Raw genomic sequence first — 18940 nt, 5'->3', positions numbered from 1 at the left:
TGTATAACTTCCAGTGAATATATTTTATAGGAGCTGTGGCACCCTGTTGTGCAGACAGTTTCTGTTTCTTCATGATGACGCCCATATACCAGGATGATAAAGAATCCATACTTATTCAAGGGAATTCAAGAGATGTGGCTCAGTATTCCACTTAATACTCAAGGACTTGTATGACTACGTTCAAAGAGGCTTTGGTGTGTTTCTAAATGCAACATGTCATACAAACACTGGACCCTCTGGGTTTGAAGTGGTAATGATAAGTATCAAATCAGTGAGTGGAATAAATCTTGCTCCATCTGAACTCTCTCTATTGTTAATAACACTGCAAACACAATGACACAAACTGTTTACCTGTTGTAAAACACAGTTGAAATAAGCCAAATGAAGAATATTTAAAATAATTTAACACGGGACGCTGCTGCTCGATATCCTCTTTCAAAATGACAGTCAGCACTGTTTCTTTTAACCATGACTATGATTGTTATTACCTTAACCAACTATTTATTGTTGTAACCATGGTGACGAATACCCTCTAATCTTAAAAATGTCACTTACTTTCAACTAAACCTTGATGCTTCTCTAAATCTGACCAAGTTGTTTTGTGCCTAAACAATGTAGACAACATGATCTGTCTGTTTTGTGGCAAAGTTCAGTTTTATTTCACACCAGTTTCAGTCTGGACGTGAAATGCAATGATAGTACTGCAAGGCCACCACAGTTTATAACAAATCTCATGACTGCAGCCATGAGGGAAATCGCACCATGGAGCTGCTCAAACTTGTCCAAGAGCCACATCGTTGATCACTCAGGGAATTAACCAGACATCCTGACCCACCTTAAACTGCACATCAAACAGCAACCACTCTAGCAGAAATTTGGCCCAATTCTAAAATTAGCTGGGGGTGACCGACTCAAGGTTAAAACCGGCCTTATCCATACAGCGTCTGCCTCATGTGTGGACATGCCTAAGAGGAAAACATGAACATGTCAGTGAAGTGTTCGTGATCTTGAATAGGAAACTGAATGATCACCAGAAACAGACATCATCAGCTGTCTGCAAACCCCCAGACCAAAACCAGTCAGGGCATGGACTGGGAGGGGTTCCGCAGTCGTCAGGAGTCAGTGACATCTAATATCAAAGACAATCTTTGACCAGACACAAGGATTGTGGTCCTTGTCATATGCAGCCACCTGTCATCATGTGACATAAGTTTACGCTTAGGTCAAATGATGATGACATGAGCCATGTCTGTGACAACTAGCCAAACTCCAGACTTGATGATGATGACTGCAAGCCAGGAAGGATGTTAAGTTTTTTTTCTTTCATCATGTGTAAACCTATGAATAACAGAGAGCCCGGGTTAAGCATTTCTGTATTTATGTAAATCACATGCATATGGGCAGAAAAACTCATTTAAACAAATTGTCTCTATCCAGCCTGACGTGGTCTATACAGTCGCTGCATGTGGCTGGATCAACAGAGATAAGTACCCTCAAGCAAAATGCTAACTGTGTCTACTCGCAACATTATGTATAGGCGTTGGAATAGAGCTGATAATATATGCCATAGCCTATGGGTAGGATCATTCTCTTTCTCCGATGAACTCAGGCTTACCACCATACTGATTTGTGAGAGGAAGAAGTGGCTCATTGAGGGTAAAATGCCCCCACCCCACACACACACACACACACACACACACACACACACACACACACGCACACACCCTCCTCCGCCAAGATCAATCTGTTGCTTTTACAGATTCACCAACAAATTCCAGTAAATCCAGGGAGACAAGTGACAGCATCCATTTCGACCCTAATGGTTAACTACAATTACCTGCATCAGTGTCACAGTGGAAAAATTCGCTGATTTCTTCTGGAAGAATAATCCTGTACAATAAAGTCATCAAGGATGGCTTGAAATTTCTTAGGCTTGTTGCTGTGAGATCAATAAAAATGAATTACCTGCCATTGATCTGGCCTGAGATTCCATAGCCAACCACTCCATCTCATAACCCCAAGATATAAAAGATTATAAAAGATTTCAGAAAAATGTACCACATAAAATATTCAGTTATTAGGACTGGGATTATTAATGGTTCTTACTTCAGTGTGTCAGCTTTCAAATCAATATTGTAAAATATAGATTCCTTGACAGCTTAATGTAAAATGTGAGTTTCTCACCTTGTGTGATCATGGTGGTGTCACTCAACCTTTAACTGCTAATGCGGGGTGTTTACATTATATTTACCATATGACACAAACTGACACCCTTCATTACAGGAATCTGGTAGCTCTGGTGGCTCGTAACATATATGACCTACTTAAATCCATCAACAGATAAGCAGACTTTGACCTTTACTCTGGAAGGACTCTGCATTTGTAACAGAGCGTGAATCTTAAAACAACACTACTTATTGGTTACTCTGTGTTAAAAAAGAAATGAGAGTATATATTTGTCCTAATAAAGCTTTTACTGCTTTTACAGTAAAAACATTATATGACACGATAATGTGACAATCCTGCTGTGTCTGTCACAACCATATGATCATTATTCTAGACTTCCCCATGTATGTAAAAATTGTATGAGGGCTGTGACCTTTTCTCCTATATGAGTAGCAGCCAGTAGTGAAGGGTCAGGTCAGGTTTCCGTTACCAAAATTAATGATTTTGAGCAAATAAAAAAAAGGTGGGACCATGGCTGGATGCACTGTCCAAGGGGCTCCAGGGCAACAATTAGCTGTGGGCCTATACTGCCCCACTGTTTATGGTACATTGACATCAACTTTTAAAGATGATATGGCAAACTTGTTAGCAAACAGTTGCTTCTTTACACACCCAACAGATACAGAGCAGCAGCATTCATTTAGTGTTTCTGTCCACTTGATGAATGTGAGTCCAATAGTCACCCTCCTTTTACCTCTGCTTTTGGTCTCCACCACTCCTGAGAAAAATATCTGGGTCATCGGCTGCTAAATGCTCCAGTGTACAGTGGATTTTTAGAGCTTTTTTTCACCGAACACAGCTGGCTGCTGTGGCCAAACACAAACACAATGACAGCATAAAGTTGTGGGCTGGAAAAAACCAAAACAATGGGCTGAAAGATGCTAAAACATTTGGGAGAGCCAAGGGGAGCTGCAGAGTTCTGAGTTCTGCTGCAATTCTCATTATGAGCAACACATTTCACATAGTCGTTTATGCCGTTGTTTTTATGAAGATGTTGACTATGGTTGCTTTAAACTAAAGAATTGTAATGTAATTTCGGGCAAAGGGCCCCTCTATATGCAGGTAGTAGTACAGGACCAGCATTTAAGGTCCTTATCACTTGAGTTGATTTACCTACGTGATCTCATACACATTTTAAGCCCTCGGTTTTAAATAATGCAGTTTAGTCCTGTGTTAAGGGGTTAGTTGCTCACTCTTCCCAGTTTGTGACCCATCCCTGAGTGGAGCACAAAGTTACTCATCAGATTATTTTCACAGGTACAGTTTTGCCTGCATTTGTCACACTGTAACGAATAGTGATGCTAGAAAATATCTTAATGCCTCAAAACAATGTATCTGAGAACATCAAACCAGTGTTCATGAGGATACAGTGATTAACTGTACCTGCAGTTATAAGTAAAGAAAGCTCAAGGCTATATATATTGTGTCCGCTTCTGCATGGCTGTAACAGACACCTCCTACTTCACATTTTATCCTCCTTGATTTCCTTACGTGCACTGGAAAAAAAACAGCTCACCTGAAATGACCATGATGTCCCCACTGTGTCCATTTCCAAAAGCAAACTGAAAACCTTTCTATCTTCTCCAGCTTTTGATTTGTTTCTATGGGTGACGTCTGTAGAGCGTCTGAATGTGGATTCCTTATTGTCACACAGCGCATAAAGAAAGAAAAAAACAAGCTTATTTTTCTGTGCTGATGCAAGGGCGCACAACTGAGCGCAAAACCAAGAGGCTTCAAATTCTTGGAAACCACAGATAAGTGTTTCTTTTCACCCTAGTGTTGTGTGGAATATGTTGCAGCAAGCAAATAACAATACTTAGGTTTCATTATGGGAAGTTTCACAGACCTCTGGGGAAATGAATGAACTGCTGTTGCTGTCTCCAGAGCCTCCTCCAGAAAAAAAAAAATCCCCCATTTGATTTTCGATTAGAATTCGATTGGGTTTTCTGACAAATGCCTACATGCTGCAGCGGTCTGTGGCTCTTTGTGTTACTATTTGGGGATTTCTTGGGGGTGTTTCACCTGTCAGCCCCCGTGCTTCATAGATGGGCTCAAACCTCGTTCGTCGCGTCAGAGCGGAGGAATTAGGCGGACTGAGGCAACAGCTGCAGTGACTGCAGAAGGAACGCGCTCAGCGAGATCCCCATTAGCGCTTACTGACAGCCCCACTCCTAATTCCAGGTAAGCTATTTTTATATGCCTCGAAATAATAGTTTAATTCTGCTTTCTCCCCTTCTCTCTCTGTCTCATTCTCTCTTCTCTCTCTTTTTTTCACCTTCAGGACAATGATGAGGCAAGTACCTTTTAATTAGAGGGAGCAGTGACTCTGGAACCAGGAGGAAATTAGACAGGATAAGGGTTATAAGTTCAGCAAATTACTGTACTTCAACACTAATATTACTGCCAGTTTTTCTCTCACCTGTGCCATTTAGAAATCTGTCTTCTGATCTCCCCTAATCGTTTCTTGTGTGTTTTGTAAATGATTGATTTATAATTTGGGGTTAGTGTCATGGTCATCTTGTTTGTTATCACCTTGCATGTTTGCATCAGAAAAGCTTCATACGACGGTGCCATTTATTGTATTATTAAAGCTGCATGTGCCAGGAGTTCCTACTGTATTAAGGATGTATAGACAGGTTACAGGTGCCTCTGACGCACAGCATTTGCTCCATGTGGCGTGTACAAAATATAAATCCAGTCGAGCGTTAAGAACACGGAAAAACATTTTTTCTTTCATTTCTCAGTTTTCACAGTTGAAGTTCCAGTCGGAGATACAGATGGAGAAGACAGACGCGGTCTAGGAGTACAAGAGGAATTATTGCCTTGCTCGTATTTGTGCCTCCCCATCAGTCAGGTTCAGGTTTTTCATGATGTTCCACCAGCTGACCGATCAAACGGTGAATGGCAGCTGCCAGGGACCCACCTCAGCGTGCAATAAGAGCGCTGATGGAGACGTGCTCCAGCTGCCCACTTTCTCCACCGCGGCCAAAGTCAGAGTCATCATCACCTTCACTCTCTGCGCGGTGTCGGCTGTGTGCAACTTGATCGTGCTCTGGGCTGCCAGCAACGGCGGCAGGCGCAAGTCGCACGTCAGGATCCTCATTATGAACCTGACCGTGGCAGACCTGCTGGTCACTTTCATCGTGATGCCCGTGGACGCGGTGTGGAACATCACGGTGCAGTGGCAGGCGGGAGACGTCGCCTGCAGGCTGCTGATGTTCATGAAACTGGTGGCGATGTACTCGTGCGCTTTTGTGACTGTGGTCATCAGCCTGGACAGACAGTCTGCCATCCTCAATCCACTGGGGATCAGTGAGGCCAAAAGGAAAAGCAAAATCATGTTGACTGTTGCCTGGACTATGAGTGTGATCCTCTCACTCCCTCAGGTAAGGGAACACACAGTTTGTATGTTCTGCCACTCTGGGGCTACACATCAAATACTTGTCTCTCCACTAGGAACTCACAGGAGGCCTCTGTATGCTGCTGTTTGTACACCTCACTCACTAGCAGGAGAATGAGAACCAACTGTGAGTGCACCTTCCGGTTTTAGAGACAAAAGTGCACCCAGCTTGTTTGGTTTACCTGAAAAGGGAAATCAAGGTTAATTACATAGATGGAATCATGATTTGAAAACATTCAGGTAATCAAATATCTTGTGCAGCAATAAAAATGCAGGTGGCTCACTGAATGTGCAGTCGCTGCTTAATGGGTGTTCTTTGCTTTTACCCACATTGTACAACAAAACATCTAAAAAGGTTCGCTTTGCTCTCACTTGTGGTTTTCAAAGTGTGAGGATTAATTGAATTCATGTAGGTTTTTATTATTAAAGAATTGTTTGAAAGATTTGTATTTAAAAGTTGTGGGAAGCAACACAATTTAGTATGAATATGATTTTCTCCAGCACATGGAAGCAGAAGGTGCAAATCACTGATTAATCAGCAACATTTCTGAGATTTATAACAGTCCTTGAATTGGTGTGAGCTGGTGAACACAAATGAGGCACCTGCTTGCATTAATCAAACTGAGTTTCTGATCAGGTGCAGTATGATGTCTGGGGATCACTGACCTTTCAGCCTCTCAAGCGATCTGCAAATATAAGGAATGCTTATCAAGTACCTAATCAGGTCTAAGATCGACCTTTTCATTTCTCAACCTCAGCCAGGGTTGCTGGACTGCACTGGGGTGAAAAAAGACAGGATCCAGTTATGAAAGTCCTCATGTAGACTCAGTCATGATAATTTAGATATTGATATTGAAGGACTAGCTGAGGATGCAGAGGTGTTTCTTTTTTTTTTCTTTTTTTTGTCAATTTGGCAGATTTTAACAAAAGTGACAAAGACCCCTGGTGACCGCAGGAATTATGACTCTTGTCCATTGGGAGTGAAGGTTGAAGTCAGATGACATTGTTGTAGAGCATCAAAGTCCACAGAGGGGGGAGGTTGTGGTGCACAGATGGGTCAGCAAAACAGAAAAGCACTGTTAATTTTTCCTTTCAGACAAAAGTGACATGTTTTCTTTATAACCAAGAGGGTGATTGTTCACTAAGTGTAACCTTGACGACAAAGGTCCTTTGGTCAAAGTCTTACCAAAACTTAACTGCATTATTTTCATACCATAAAACCGATGTTCTTTAACAGTTTTGAAAAGCACAGACGATTGATGCTGTCCTGTCACAAGTGATGTCAGATAAGAAAATGCTTCGATCTGGTGTCAGTCTGGAGACAAGTGATCATCATTTCATTTGTCAGAATTTTTGGACATTTTGGCCACAAAAATAAATAAATAAATGAAGGCAAGAGCTAACATTTCTTAAAATATGCTTAGTTCCTGTCTTGCTGAGCATTAGATGAATTCCAGGCACTGGAACGTTTGTTTTCTACAGCTGCCACTCAGTCATAGAAATGTGATCTTTGTGTGGCCCAGCCAGTATTTTTCTTACCCACAGGTGTATGATGGTGATTATTTTGTCCAGTATGTTGCAGCTGTGGAATATACAATTATCAGAATAAAAGCCCTGCAACTGCCCCACGGAGAGGCCTTTTTGCAAAATAAGGAATGGTGAGGGATGACTCACAAGCCGCTGCTGTGAAAAGTACAAAGAAAAGTCCAACTGAGAATGGTGTGTACAGTAGAGGCCTAAAACCCACAAATATGACATGAAATAGCAGTATGTACTGGGCTTATAGGTGGTGGGATCACAGTTATCAGTCGGTCTATTCAAGTCAAATCATGACTTACATATGCATTATGTTCACAAATAGGAAGTAAGGAGAAGCTTTCTCAAAAGGAGAAGAAGAGGACCTTAAACATAAAATACTGCCATTTATTTATTTATTTTTGTGTAAATATTGTTATATCAATTCTTATTCAGACCATTCCTGCACCCTTTTTGTCGAAATGGAAGTATAAGGTTCAGGCATTTTGAAGAGTCAGGGGCCTTTGTAATTTTCCTATGGGTGGTCTGAGACATCTCTCAGTTTCTTTGCAAACAAGTCAGAAGACAAATTTGACAATCTGACAATGTAGACAAATCCCAATATTTGCCTCAAACTCTCTGACCTTGAATTGCCAGATTAGAAGGCATTGTGTTTGCACTTCTCCCACAGCTTTGTAGTGTTGAATAATTGTTGAGCAACTGACCATCTATTTTAACTCAGTGAAGTGAGGATTGTGACCCTTGCTGCTGATTCACAGTGAGTGCGTGGTATGTGTCATTATTTTCAAGGCCGCTGTGCAGATTAACAAGTAATGTAACAGATTCTGTGGCACTACAGCTACCCAACATGTGATGTGGCCTGGTTTAGGCTTCTTTCAGCATTCATCTGACACAGGCTGGATTTAGCACCTGAGAGCGAGTTGCCTGGGAGAGCTGACAGGGAAGACAATGGCACAAGTACTTGAAGGATTCCGTTTTATTTTAAAGAGGCATAGAGGAATACACAGCCCAGTCTTATGGTGGCTCCAGCTGCTGTGCATCTGAAGCCTTTTCTTGGGCAGCACAGACAGTGGCCTCCAATAGTAATAAGCTAGTGAATAGTGATGCCTGCTTTATCAACTGTAACCTATTAAATAATTATTTGTCTTTTCTAGTAACTGACATATTATGCAATATAATGCAAAGGTATAGTTAGTCTTACACCAAGAGTAGTCTGGTCTCGAACTGTGACTGGCTGATTGGCTGACGAGTGCTCTAATGAGTACCAATATGTCTTCATTTAGTGTCCTTCATGCACCCCAACACTCTCATGGCAGGGATCTACCAAGAACCACTGAACTCTGAGAAACCTCTTTCTATAGAAAAGCTTCTGTAAAGGTTGTTTCAGAGGCAGTTATCTCATAAACTTTTATGCTGTTTATTTTTGAACCTTTGAAAGATCAAAAAGGAACAAACCCCTGCGTACTGCAGATAAATGTAATGCTGGCAGTCCTGAGCCTTTGATACATGCAACAGATAAGCCTAAGATTTGTACACATGCTATTTTATGTAAATTTTGGCATATGTCCACTATTTGCTAACTTTGCTTTTCAGTAAACCCAAAATCAACCCTGTTTTCCAAAAATGACTTTCATCAACAAATACATTTTGTAGGAATCATAATTGTGACCGAATTACTTTTGTATTAACGTAATGGTTGGATATGTTGTTAATTGACTAATTGGCAAGTTGCAAATACATTGATACTAATCATGTTATTAAATTTTTCAGACAATATCTGTTTTCTGTGAAAATATCTGATCCTTCAGTACAATATCCACTTGTGGGAAAGATCATAGTCTGATTTAATACCAAAAGTTCACAGTGAGTTAATTCCAGTCTCCAGTGCGACAATCTGCCACTGTTAATAAATGTATCACTTAATTCATTCAAAAATATGTTTCATCAGGACATAATCCAGCCAGTGAATAAGTTTACTACCAAACATGGTTAAGGTTAAAGGTATTTGGAAGTTTGTGACACAAACTCTAATTCCCCACATGCAAGTTGAATGTACAAGACCATCCACCACCCAGACTTCCACAAAGGGTTGGTAGTGATTATAAATCTTGAGCTCATCAACTATGAACACAATTCTAAGGGATACTGAGCTAAAAAAACACAGCACCAGAAACAAAAAGCAGGATATAGCTCAGCAGAAAAGTTGATCCTCAATTTTGGCTGTAGGGGAGTACACATCATCCGGCAAAACAGCTGAACAATCTGTAACTGCACCACCTTGCAAGTTTTAAGACAAAAGAGAACATTATTGCTTATCGTCACCCTCTTAAAATAATTGCCTAAGTCATTTTTTTACAAAAATGATTTTTTTTTCCTAAATCATCTCCTCATGATGCTGGCCACCTCTGGTAAAACTGCCTACATCCTCAGTTAAACAGATTGTGCCATTCTACCCCTTTAGTATAATTGCCTATGTCAAGAGTGTGACTTTTTTAGTTTTAATTTGCCTAACTTATTTAATTCTCTCATGTTCCATGTTTGACTGACCTTCTGGTTTGTATGTCAATAGGCATCTGTTGTTATAACTGTTTTGATTAAAATTGTTAGTAAATATCATATATATATTCAACAAGTGGTTCAGTTTTTTGTGTTTCCTGAAAAATCTGAAAAAAATGATTTAGGCAATTATTTTAAGAGGGTGACGTTATGTAACTACCCCCCTGTACAGGTAATCTGTAGCAGTAAGTCCACAGCATCACAGCCTCTTTCTTTCTTTTTTTTCATCATGTGCTATTACCAGTTTAAGTTATGCATCTGACATTTGCTTTGAGGGCTTGATCTTTGTAAGACAGGACTATGATAAAGAACAAGAGAGGAGGAGAAAAATAGCAAGGTGCCTGGAATTGACTTTAGAGTTGTACAGCTGACATTTAGTCATCTGTATTACTACAGGGTAGAATACAGATGCTGCTGCAGTACTGGGATCAAGATTGGACTCTCACCACAAATTGCACCTGATTGCACATGATCGTCTCTATTGTGGAAGGTCACATCAATTCTCGATTTACAAATATAATCAGGCTGTATTCTGGAGAAAGTGAATAAATAACTCTGATATACTGACATATAACACCACAGTTTCTATGGGATATAAAAGCAGGTTTTGTCAGACATGTTCTACAGCTACATCAAAATAAATAAATAAATAAATAAAACTTTAAGATTGTTGAGTTTGAGGAATACAGTCATGACATGAACAGGACATGTTTTATGTAAACTCCAATTCACACTGGAGGTGAGGTGATTTTAACATTATGTTTTAACCTTACCACCTCAACAACAAATAAAATCATACAATCACAATTGCCTTTTGTTTTTCAGTGAACTCACCTGTCCTCTTATATTTGAAATCCCATCCGGAGCCATGTCCTTGAATTTTAAAGTGGATCTCTGAGTTTCTTCTGTGTGAAGAGCTGCTTGTCCGTCTACCTTTTTTTTTATCAGCTCAGGCTCAAATTTGACTTTCGTGTGTAAATGCCATTTGTCAAAAATGTTTTTGCTAATCTGATGGATGGAAACATCAACATACATGGGCCTATTTAGAAATCAAAAATAAAACCAAATCAAATGGGTTGTAATAATAGTAATAATAGTAATAGGTACTAATATTCTCTTTTAAGCCCATTTTAGTCTATACTTGTTTACAATTGAACTGAATCAGTTATTAGTAGCTCCTGTTTGCATGGGTGTATAGACAGATATCACTGCATTACTATAATACTGGAGAAAACAGATGATTCTTAGGCTTTTTTTCTATGATTTCAGATTTATGGACATGGAGCTGAAACTGTCAGGAAGTGTTAGTCACACAAAATGTTCACACTGTCTCATGTCTGTCAGGACTTGACTGGGTCATGACTTGGAGAAGGAGTACAATTTCTCACTCAAATTCACCTTATGCACAATGTTTGCTTCACCTTCAACTCTCCAACATCCCTGCTGGGGAGGATTTTGTCTTTCTCTTTTGGCTTTATCCTGCAGAAAATCCATGTCTATTACAGACCATATCCTCATTTCCCAATGGTTAAAATGTTGTCTGGAGGTTAAATTACAGTTAAAATGTGGTGAGTATTTCATTCTTCACCTCCTCATGTAATGTTAATCCTCTCTGAATGGGGCTTAAGCTATCTCTATTCTATGCATTGCACCTGAATCACAAGTGTCACTATGATAATGTGACGAAGTGAAGACAGCTAGAGATGCTCCAGCATCGAGCATTTGTCCAAGACATTCTTTCATGGAGAAACAGTGTCAAAGAAGTGAGCTGAAATGTTCAGCTGTGTTTGAGTTGTAAATCACAGCCTGAAACCCACAGTGGAAAATAACATCACAGAACTTCTGGTTCTCATTGCACTTCAGTGTTAAATGAAATGAAAAAGTTTTTAAATATCAAGATCAGTTATCTAATTAAAGATTTATTAGATTTGCACATGGAGCAGTTTAGCCAGAGATGTGGTGGATAAGGATTAAGTGTCTTTAAGCCTTTCTTGTTTCAGTATATTACTTGGCAGTGACACTGCTCCTGCTTCTGCAAGATAGAGAATGAGCTAATTACTTTACTTTCTTACTTCTCTAATATTTTCATTGTGTTATATATACTGCACACGTCATTGTTAGACTTACAGTATCATCCAACAAAACACAGATCTAAATGGATCGACATATGGTATAGTTATATTTAGACATATTATCACCTCAGTATGGTGACAAATTAAGACATTCCCTAAAGCTAAAATAACTGAGGGTGACTCACATGCCTTACTTTATATTGTGATCATTAATTTTCTACACATTATATCCTCTGAACTTTAGTTTAATGCATCCTGTAATCAGATGATAAACGTAGGGGAAAAGGATCTGGTGGCTACAGAAACCAGGAAACCGCCTGCACTTTCTACAGCGTGACAAAGATTATAAGGAAAAATAAGAAAATAAGTGTCTGTGAACATTCTCAGTTGCTCAGATCATGGTATTTCTAAGAGCTATAACGAAGGGAACTGGACTTGCTTGAGGTTCTTGGAGACATTTCACCTCTTATCTGAAAGGTGTCTTCAATTCTAATGAACTCATGGGGAGTCCAGACGTTTAATGTAAGTTCTTTGAGCGTCATGGTGGTGCTAACAACCCCACAAGAAGTTGGAAATTCAATCAAGAAAGAACATGGAAGAAGGAAAAAAGAAAAATAATGAGTGTGAAAGCTCATTTTTGACCTTTAAAAAAATAGTTCCAAAGACAAAAAAAAAATCCTGACTCGATTTTCCCTATTTTTATTTTCCTCAACCTTATTTTAACCCAAACCATGTGCTTTCCCCAAATTTAACCAAGATGTTTTTTGTTCCTAAACATAACCAAACCTTATCATAGCATTGTCACATCACAAACCACATTTATTTCTCAACAGTGATTTAAAACAGTTTTGAAAGGCTATCCTGTCAATAGGGACGTCAGTTCAGTTCAGAAATGGACGAGTCATTAACTAAATGATACATACTGCCATAGATGCTATCTGTCTATGCTATCTGAGTTACACAGATATATGAATCATTTATATATGAATTAATATTAACATTTGAAACAGATCTACAGTGGCTGCTGCCCTGTGAACAGATGAAAAAAGGGTTGAAGTGAGTGACCTTCCAGCAGGAACCTCCAGCCTGCTCTCCCCAGAGGTTTTGAGTTTGAATTTGTGAATAATGAAAGGCTCTGAGTCTGCAACCCTTAAGGCCTGTTCCTGCTGTAGCTCATTTACATATAAAATTTCTTCATGAAACTCTAATCTGAAGTGTGGACAGACTTCAGGTGTAAACAATGAGGCCTGCGCAAGCTGGTTTATTTACAATATGTTATTGTGAATAGGTGGAAATCTCAGTCAGGGTCCCACTTGTACTGTGTAACAGGCAGGTGGATTGTTACTGTTAAGTGGACATCTGTCTGTATTACTGCCAAGCTGCCTATTGAGGCAGAAGAAGAAATGAAGGGACATTTAACTTATGAAATGCCCTCCTTCCATGGACGATTGGCTTTGAAAGAACTTAATTTTCCCAGTATGCCTGTATGTGATATAGCCAATGTCTCTACAGTCAATCAGAAATGCAGTAATACACTCAAGGTTGGACTACACTGTTCCATATAGGCTCGTCTATGCTGATCTGCAGCAATCAGCGTTTGGTTTCTTCCTACAGAAAGTATATCAATATTTTACTCAGTGTTCAGATCCTATTTCACAGTGTGTCACTTGTGTGGATTTAATACTGACATATTATTGTAAATTTTAGCAAGGATTTCCAAGGTTGTGTCTCACTTTCTCAGGACGATTGTTTCATTCAACAGACACTGATGTCCATTTGTTTAGCTATTTCTTTTAACAACTGTAGGCTACTTATATAAAAATATGACAGTATCAGTATCAGCATTTAGTATATACAGTGTATCCATTTCTCAGTGTTTGAAACACTGAGAAATGGGACTCATTTATTTTTTCATATTTAAACATGAAATCTGATCCTCAGGATTCCTTGTTGACAGCTGCTCATATGATTTTGAGTCATTGATGGTCAGTCAGTGTGCAATATCTTTAAGTTCTTGATATTAAAATTTTTAATACTTATTATGTAATATTCCTTATTATTGTTGGGGAACATAAGAACATTCAAATGTTTGATTTGTTCATATTTATATTATAAATTTAGGGCTAAATATTGGATCAGCCAACTGGCTTCTATCCAGTCATATTCTTATACTTTTCACAAATTCATGTCTGCATCCAGTATTTTGGGCTTGTTACTAGGGGGAAATCATTGCAGGTGAAAAAACTGCTACAGTAAATAACTAGGCTGCAAGCAGAGGCACACCACTACATTTCTTAACTGGGATGCATGTTCTCTCTATTCAGCGAAGTGTATTCAGTGCTTCCATCTTACCTTGCTGTTGTATGTCAGACACTGATGCAGTGTCTGACATACTCAAACAAGATGTCTTGATAAAATGAAATAGCTGGGAGTAATACTGTTGCTCTCTCTATTTTCTCTGCTCAGAGGCTGCTAGGTACTCTCATTCAATTCAACTCATGACTTAGCCTTGAGTGGACTCTCTTGAGACTCAAGTCCACCGACAGTTTATGATAATGTGTCTCTCAATAAAAACAAAATATATAAATCCGATCTGATGTCATAATAATAATAAATTAGAAACATAAAAGCTGTGGTACAGCATGTGCTTATGGTCTGCATATAAAGCATCTTAATTTAGCTTTACAGGTCTCAGTTTGTGGCCAGTCACAGATTCTATTTTTCTCCATTTATGAGCTTTTCTTAGCAGAAGAGCACATAGTGAAGACATTATCATGGTAGAACTGTACAATTGTTGACCAAACTCTGAATTTCCATTATGTTTTTAACTCATTTTCATGTGAATATAATTAGGCATCAAATTAATTTGGGCTTTTGAGGAAACACAGGACTTCCTTTGGGGTTGGCGTCATTTGTCTGCAAGAATTACAATTACTGGCATTTACTTAAACAGAAGATTGGTAGTGTACATAGTCCACAGTGAATGCTGTGTTTCAAGAGCCCAGATGGACTGCTTTTTCTCCAAGATAAATATAGTTTCTTATCCTTGACGTACACAGCCAAATGCTTTGTGTGTCCAATGAAAAAATGTTACGTGTCAGTCTTTTTACTGACATCAGAACCTTTGTCAATCTATTAGACATAGCAAATCTCATTTCAAAATGACAAGGACATATTCAGCTGTGAGAGTGTGATAACAGCTGAGTATGTTTATCTTGTCTATGTATTTAAATGCTCTGCACATTTTGGCCTGTGCCAGTTTGATTCAGACTCATTACAATATATCTATAAAGCCATTCAATATTCTAATTATTCTTGTTATTATTATATTCAGTATTTTAAGCAAACTTTACATCAGATAGTCTTAATCCAACTTTCTGTCGTCCTTTTGTAAAGGTAAAATTGTCACAGAAAGATCAGAGTGTAATCAGCCATAAATGCTCTTCATAAAATCATGAATGTGTCTGTGAGAGGCTGCAGCATGGACAATAAGTTTTACAGGCTGCTTTACAGGCTCAGACTGGATATTACAGGTCTAATAATAGTAATGGTATATGCACAGGTGTATAGGAGAAATCAGAATGCATGGTAAAGGAAGGTGAGGAAGAAAAAGCAGACAAAATTGCTAGTGTGTTCATGACTGACTCATATGCAATATTTCTATTTTATGAATGAATATGGAAAACTGTAGAGCTGTTGTTAGTGCTATTATTCCTCATCCCATGGGTAGTTTGGCAAGGACTGCCCATGAAATCTACAGTATTACAATTATGGAGCATTGTTAAGATTACAGTACAGCTTTTGTCAACAGCGCAGCGTTCCTCTTACTGTTCCATTAGCTGATGAATCAATAATCTGATTCCAATTGAAGGAATAACCTTCTGTAGATTCTCACTCCAAACTCCTCTGAGAGCCTTCATTTCCTGATTGCATATTCATTCAGTCATGGGTTTGAGCACATTCTGTCTGTCTAAGTGATTTAGATTTAGTGCTAAGTAGAACTATTCTTGTCTTTCATACAGATGTTTATATTTCACAATGTGACCATCACGGTCCCAGAGAACTTCACCCAGTGCACCACACACGGCAGTTTTGTCCAGCACTGGCAGGAGACCCTCTACAACATGTTCACCTTTGTATGCCTCTTCCTCCTTCCTTTGGTCATCATGATCTTCTGCTACACACGAATCCTTGTTGAGATATCCAGCCGCATGGCTCGTGGTAACTGTAAGTCTCACGTTTACTATTAAATCTGCAGACAAAATATGTTTCTGAGACTGAAGGAGGTGCGTGTGACTAATAAAGAGTTCTCTTCTCTTCTAGTGGTATCCAGAGATGTTCATCTCCGCCGCTCTCACAACAACATCCCTAAAGCTCGGATGAGGACTCTTAAGATGAGCATCGTCATCGTGACATCATTCATCGTCTGCTGGACGCCGTACTACCTGCTAGGCCTGTGGTATTGGTTGTTTCCTGAAAAAATGGAGGAAACAGTTTCCCACTCTCTGACTCATATGTTGTTTATATTTGGCCTCTTCAATGCCTGTCTAGATCCCATCACTTACGGTCTGTTCACTATCCATCTTCACCAGGGTCTTAAGAGACGCTGTCGAAGTTCGAACACACGGACCGATTTAGAAAATAACACTTGTCTTATACATATGACTCGCCTGTCATCTCACAGGCAGACTGTCTCAGGTGGCCACAATACAGACATAGAGGAAGGAAATGACAAGAACAGCAGGAAGAGCAGCTCAAGGCCAATCATCCCAGTGAGTAAGATATAATAGTGCAAAGAATTCTAATGAAAAGAATTGCTGATTTTAATCAGTGCTGAGCTTAGTCTCTCAGCTGAGATTGCAGCTAGTTCAGTGATTCTGCGCTGAAATGCTGAAGCTTCACAAACATTTCAGTCTTGAAAATTGGTTCATTTTTGTTCCACTGATGTAATCATTGCTGTGTTGTAGCTCATCTCTGGTCTGTTCATCCCGCACATCATCTGTCACACATAATATCTTGGATGGCACGGAAAAGAATTTGAGAAAATGCTGCAAAGTGATGCATGTTGTTACTCTTTTGCAGCATATACAAAAACACCATGACTGGCTGAGGATGACCCTGCACATCAAACAAAATGCCTTAAACACTGCCGATCAGATTTACTGGAAGCTGAAAGAGTAGCTGATGACAAATCTGCTTAAAGTTTCTATAAACTGACTAAGGAGCCAAACACCACTCTTGATAACAGTAGGTGTAAAAAAGAAGTTAGAGGGTGGTCACACCCACAACACACAGTCTTGTTTCCATGACTTCAGGGGACATTACACTAACTTACATTAATTTCCTCTGCTCTTACTTTAACCATAACTACTACTTTCCTAATCCTAGCCCTTACCTTACCTTTCACCCAAACATAACCTTACCCTATCTTCACCTTAATTTCTTGTCCCCATAACGAAGAAATGTCTCTCTCTCTCTCTCTCTCTCTCTCTCTCTCTCTCTCTCTCTCACACACACACACACACACACACACACACACACACATCCTTGTACGCTTCTCTTTTTGGGGACCCATCATTGACATAATATATTCCCTTGCCTCTTACCCCAACTTTAACCATCACAACTGAATGTCTAACCCTAAAACCAAGTCTTCACCCCAAAACAGCAGTTTTTAGAGCCCACAAATATAGTCAAACAAGCCCAGACACACAAATGTGCACTCTGCTCCACATACAAACATGATAAACAGTGTGCATGTGATTAATCAATAAGATAAAACCTGTTTGTGATTTAAAATATTTGCCACTCTGGTAAAATGGAGATTTCAGAGTTTTATATTTTTATTACATGTTGGGTTTTATGCTACAAGGTCCTGTGCTGATCATCACTTATTGACTGAAGACTACTCTAACAATACATTCATGGTGCTTTGTGTGCAATGTAAAAGACTGCAATTTAGCTTCATTGCAAAAATGAATGTTTTGTCATGATCATTATTGACCATGACAGCCTTTTAAATAAATATTGTGGCAGTTGTACAGTTGTATGTATTGAATGTACCTGGACCTGTTGATGCATTATTGACTGCTTAATTTAGTCTGATAGATTTTGTGTTTACTGTGTTGCACAAAAATCACCCTGGAAACAAAGCTCTATAGAGTAATTCATCCTATCATTTAGTATAGTTTATATCAGTATTGGTGTTATTGGCGTATTATGTTGTGAATTATGTTATTTTCTGTGGCCAAGAAACAGACAAGGAAACAGCTTAATTTAAATCTGGAACTTAAAAACTCTTTAATATTGTAAAGTTAACAGTTAACTTACCTGTTTGAAATGTCGTTGCAACACCACTGCAAAAGCATTTGTTTGTTTGCATGATATTGTTTCTTTTCTGCAAGTTATGCAAGATGTTGTGATGTAAACTTGTAATGTGCTTATTTGTTGAATTAAAAAAAATCTGCCTTTTTGCCACTGCATTTGGTGATGCACAAACAATGAGCTTGATAAGCTCTTGTACATTTGTCATCAGCTGGAAAAGCCTCATTCATTCCTCATTGAAAATGAGAAAAATCTTTATGGTTCTGGGATGATGATGCTTCTGCTGCAATGCAACTTACACCTTCTGTCTTCTCCTTTTTCACCACCAAAGGAGATAAGAAGCTTTTTTTTTTCTTTTTTGAATAGCTACAGTAATGCTAAAGTATTATCTGGCATGCCAACTACTAAACCAGTTAATATTTTACTGACATAAGTATAGGACCACTGTTCATAAAGTCTGCTTCCAAAAGCACAGGGTGTATTTGTCTAGCTCTCTTAAATTACCCAGTTCTGATCGCTTGGTCCATTTAGTATCTGTTCTGGAATCATCAATCGTGTCACATGAAGGAAATGAGTTTGTCCAGCTTTCGAGAAACTGTAGATGTAAAAAATTATGATAATATTTTATTCTGACCACCTTAAATGTCTTGTCCATGTTGTCTTAAAAGCACAGGTTCAAACTTCACTCTTGACCTTAGAAATAATGGTTGGAAAAACACAACAGCCACTAAATGGGCCTTGTGGTGGATGTCTCCACTGGTGTTTCGAAAGTCAAAAATCAACTCTGGACCTTTTAAGCCAGCATGGACATAAAAGTCCTTTAAGT

The 18940-nt window shown here is 39.0% G+C and overlaps 1 protein-coding gene across 1 annotated transcript; it reads left to right on the top strand.

Annotated features, from left to right (window-relative positions):
• Nucleotides 1-4980: 4980 nt before the first annotated feature.
• On the top strand, nt 4981-18258 carry gnrhr4 (gonadotropin releasing hormone receptor 4). The gene is made up of 3 exons (XM_018663783.2): nt 4981-5612; nt 15813-16017; nt 16114-18258. The coding sequence occupies exons 1-3, from the start codon at nt 5094-5096 to the stop codon at nt 16575-16577; spliced, it is 1188 nt and encodes a 395-aa protein (XP_018519299.1). The 5' UTR covers nt 4981-5093; the 3' UTR covers nt 16578-18258.
• Nucleotides 18259-18940: the final 682 nt, after the last annotated feature.

Source organism: Lates calcarifer, linkage group LG10 (genome assembly GCF_001640805.2).
Source record: "Lates calcarifer isolate ASB-BC8 linkage group LG10, TLL_Latcal_v3, whole genome shotgun sequence".
Classification (NCBI taxonomy): Eukaryota; Metazoa; Chordata; class Actinopteri; family Centropomidae; genus Lates; species Lates calcarifer.
Note: the sequence above shows the minus strand (reverse complement) of the source record. Positions and strands in the feature narration are given on the sequence as shown.

Bases quoted from the DNA above. Each gene is read 5' to 3' on its own strand.
- gnrhr4 (XM_018663783.2), top strand. From the start codon at position 5,094: ATGATGTTCCACCAGCTGACCGATCAAACGGTGAATGGCAGCTGCCAG. The intron at 5,613-15,812 runs GTAAGGGAACAC...TCTTTCATACAG, and splicing joins TGATCCTCTCACTCCCTCAG to ATGTTTATATTTCACAATGT. The intron at 16,018-16,113 runs GTAAGTCTCACG...CTTCTCTTCTAG, and splicing joins CCGCATGGCTCGTGGTAACT to TGGTATCCAGAGATGTTCAT.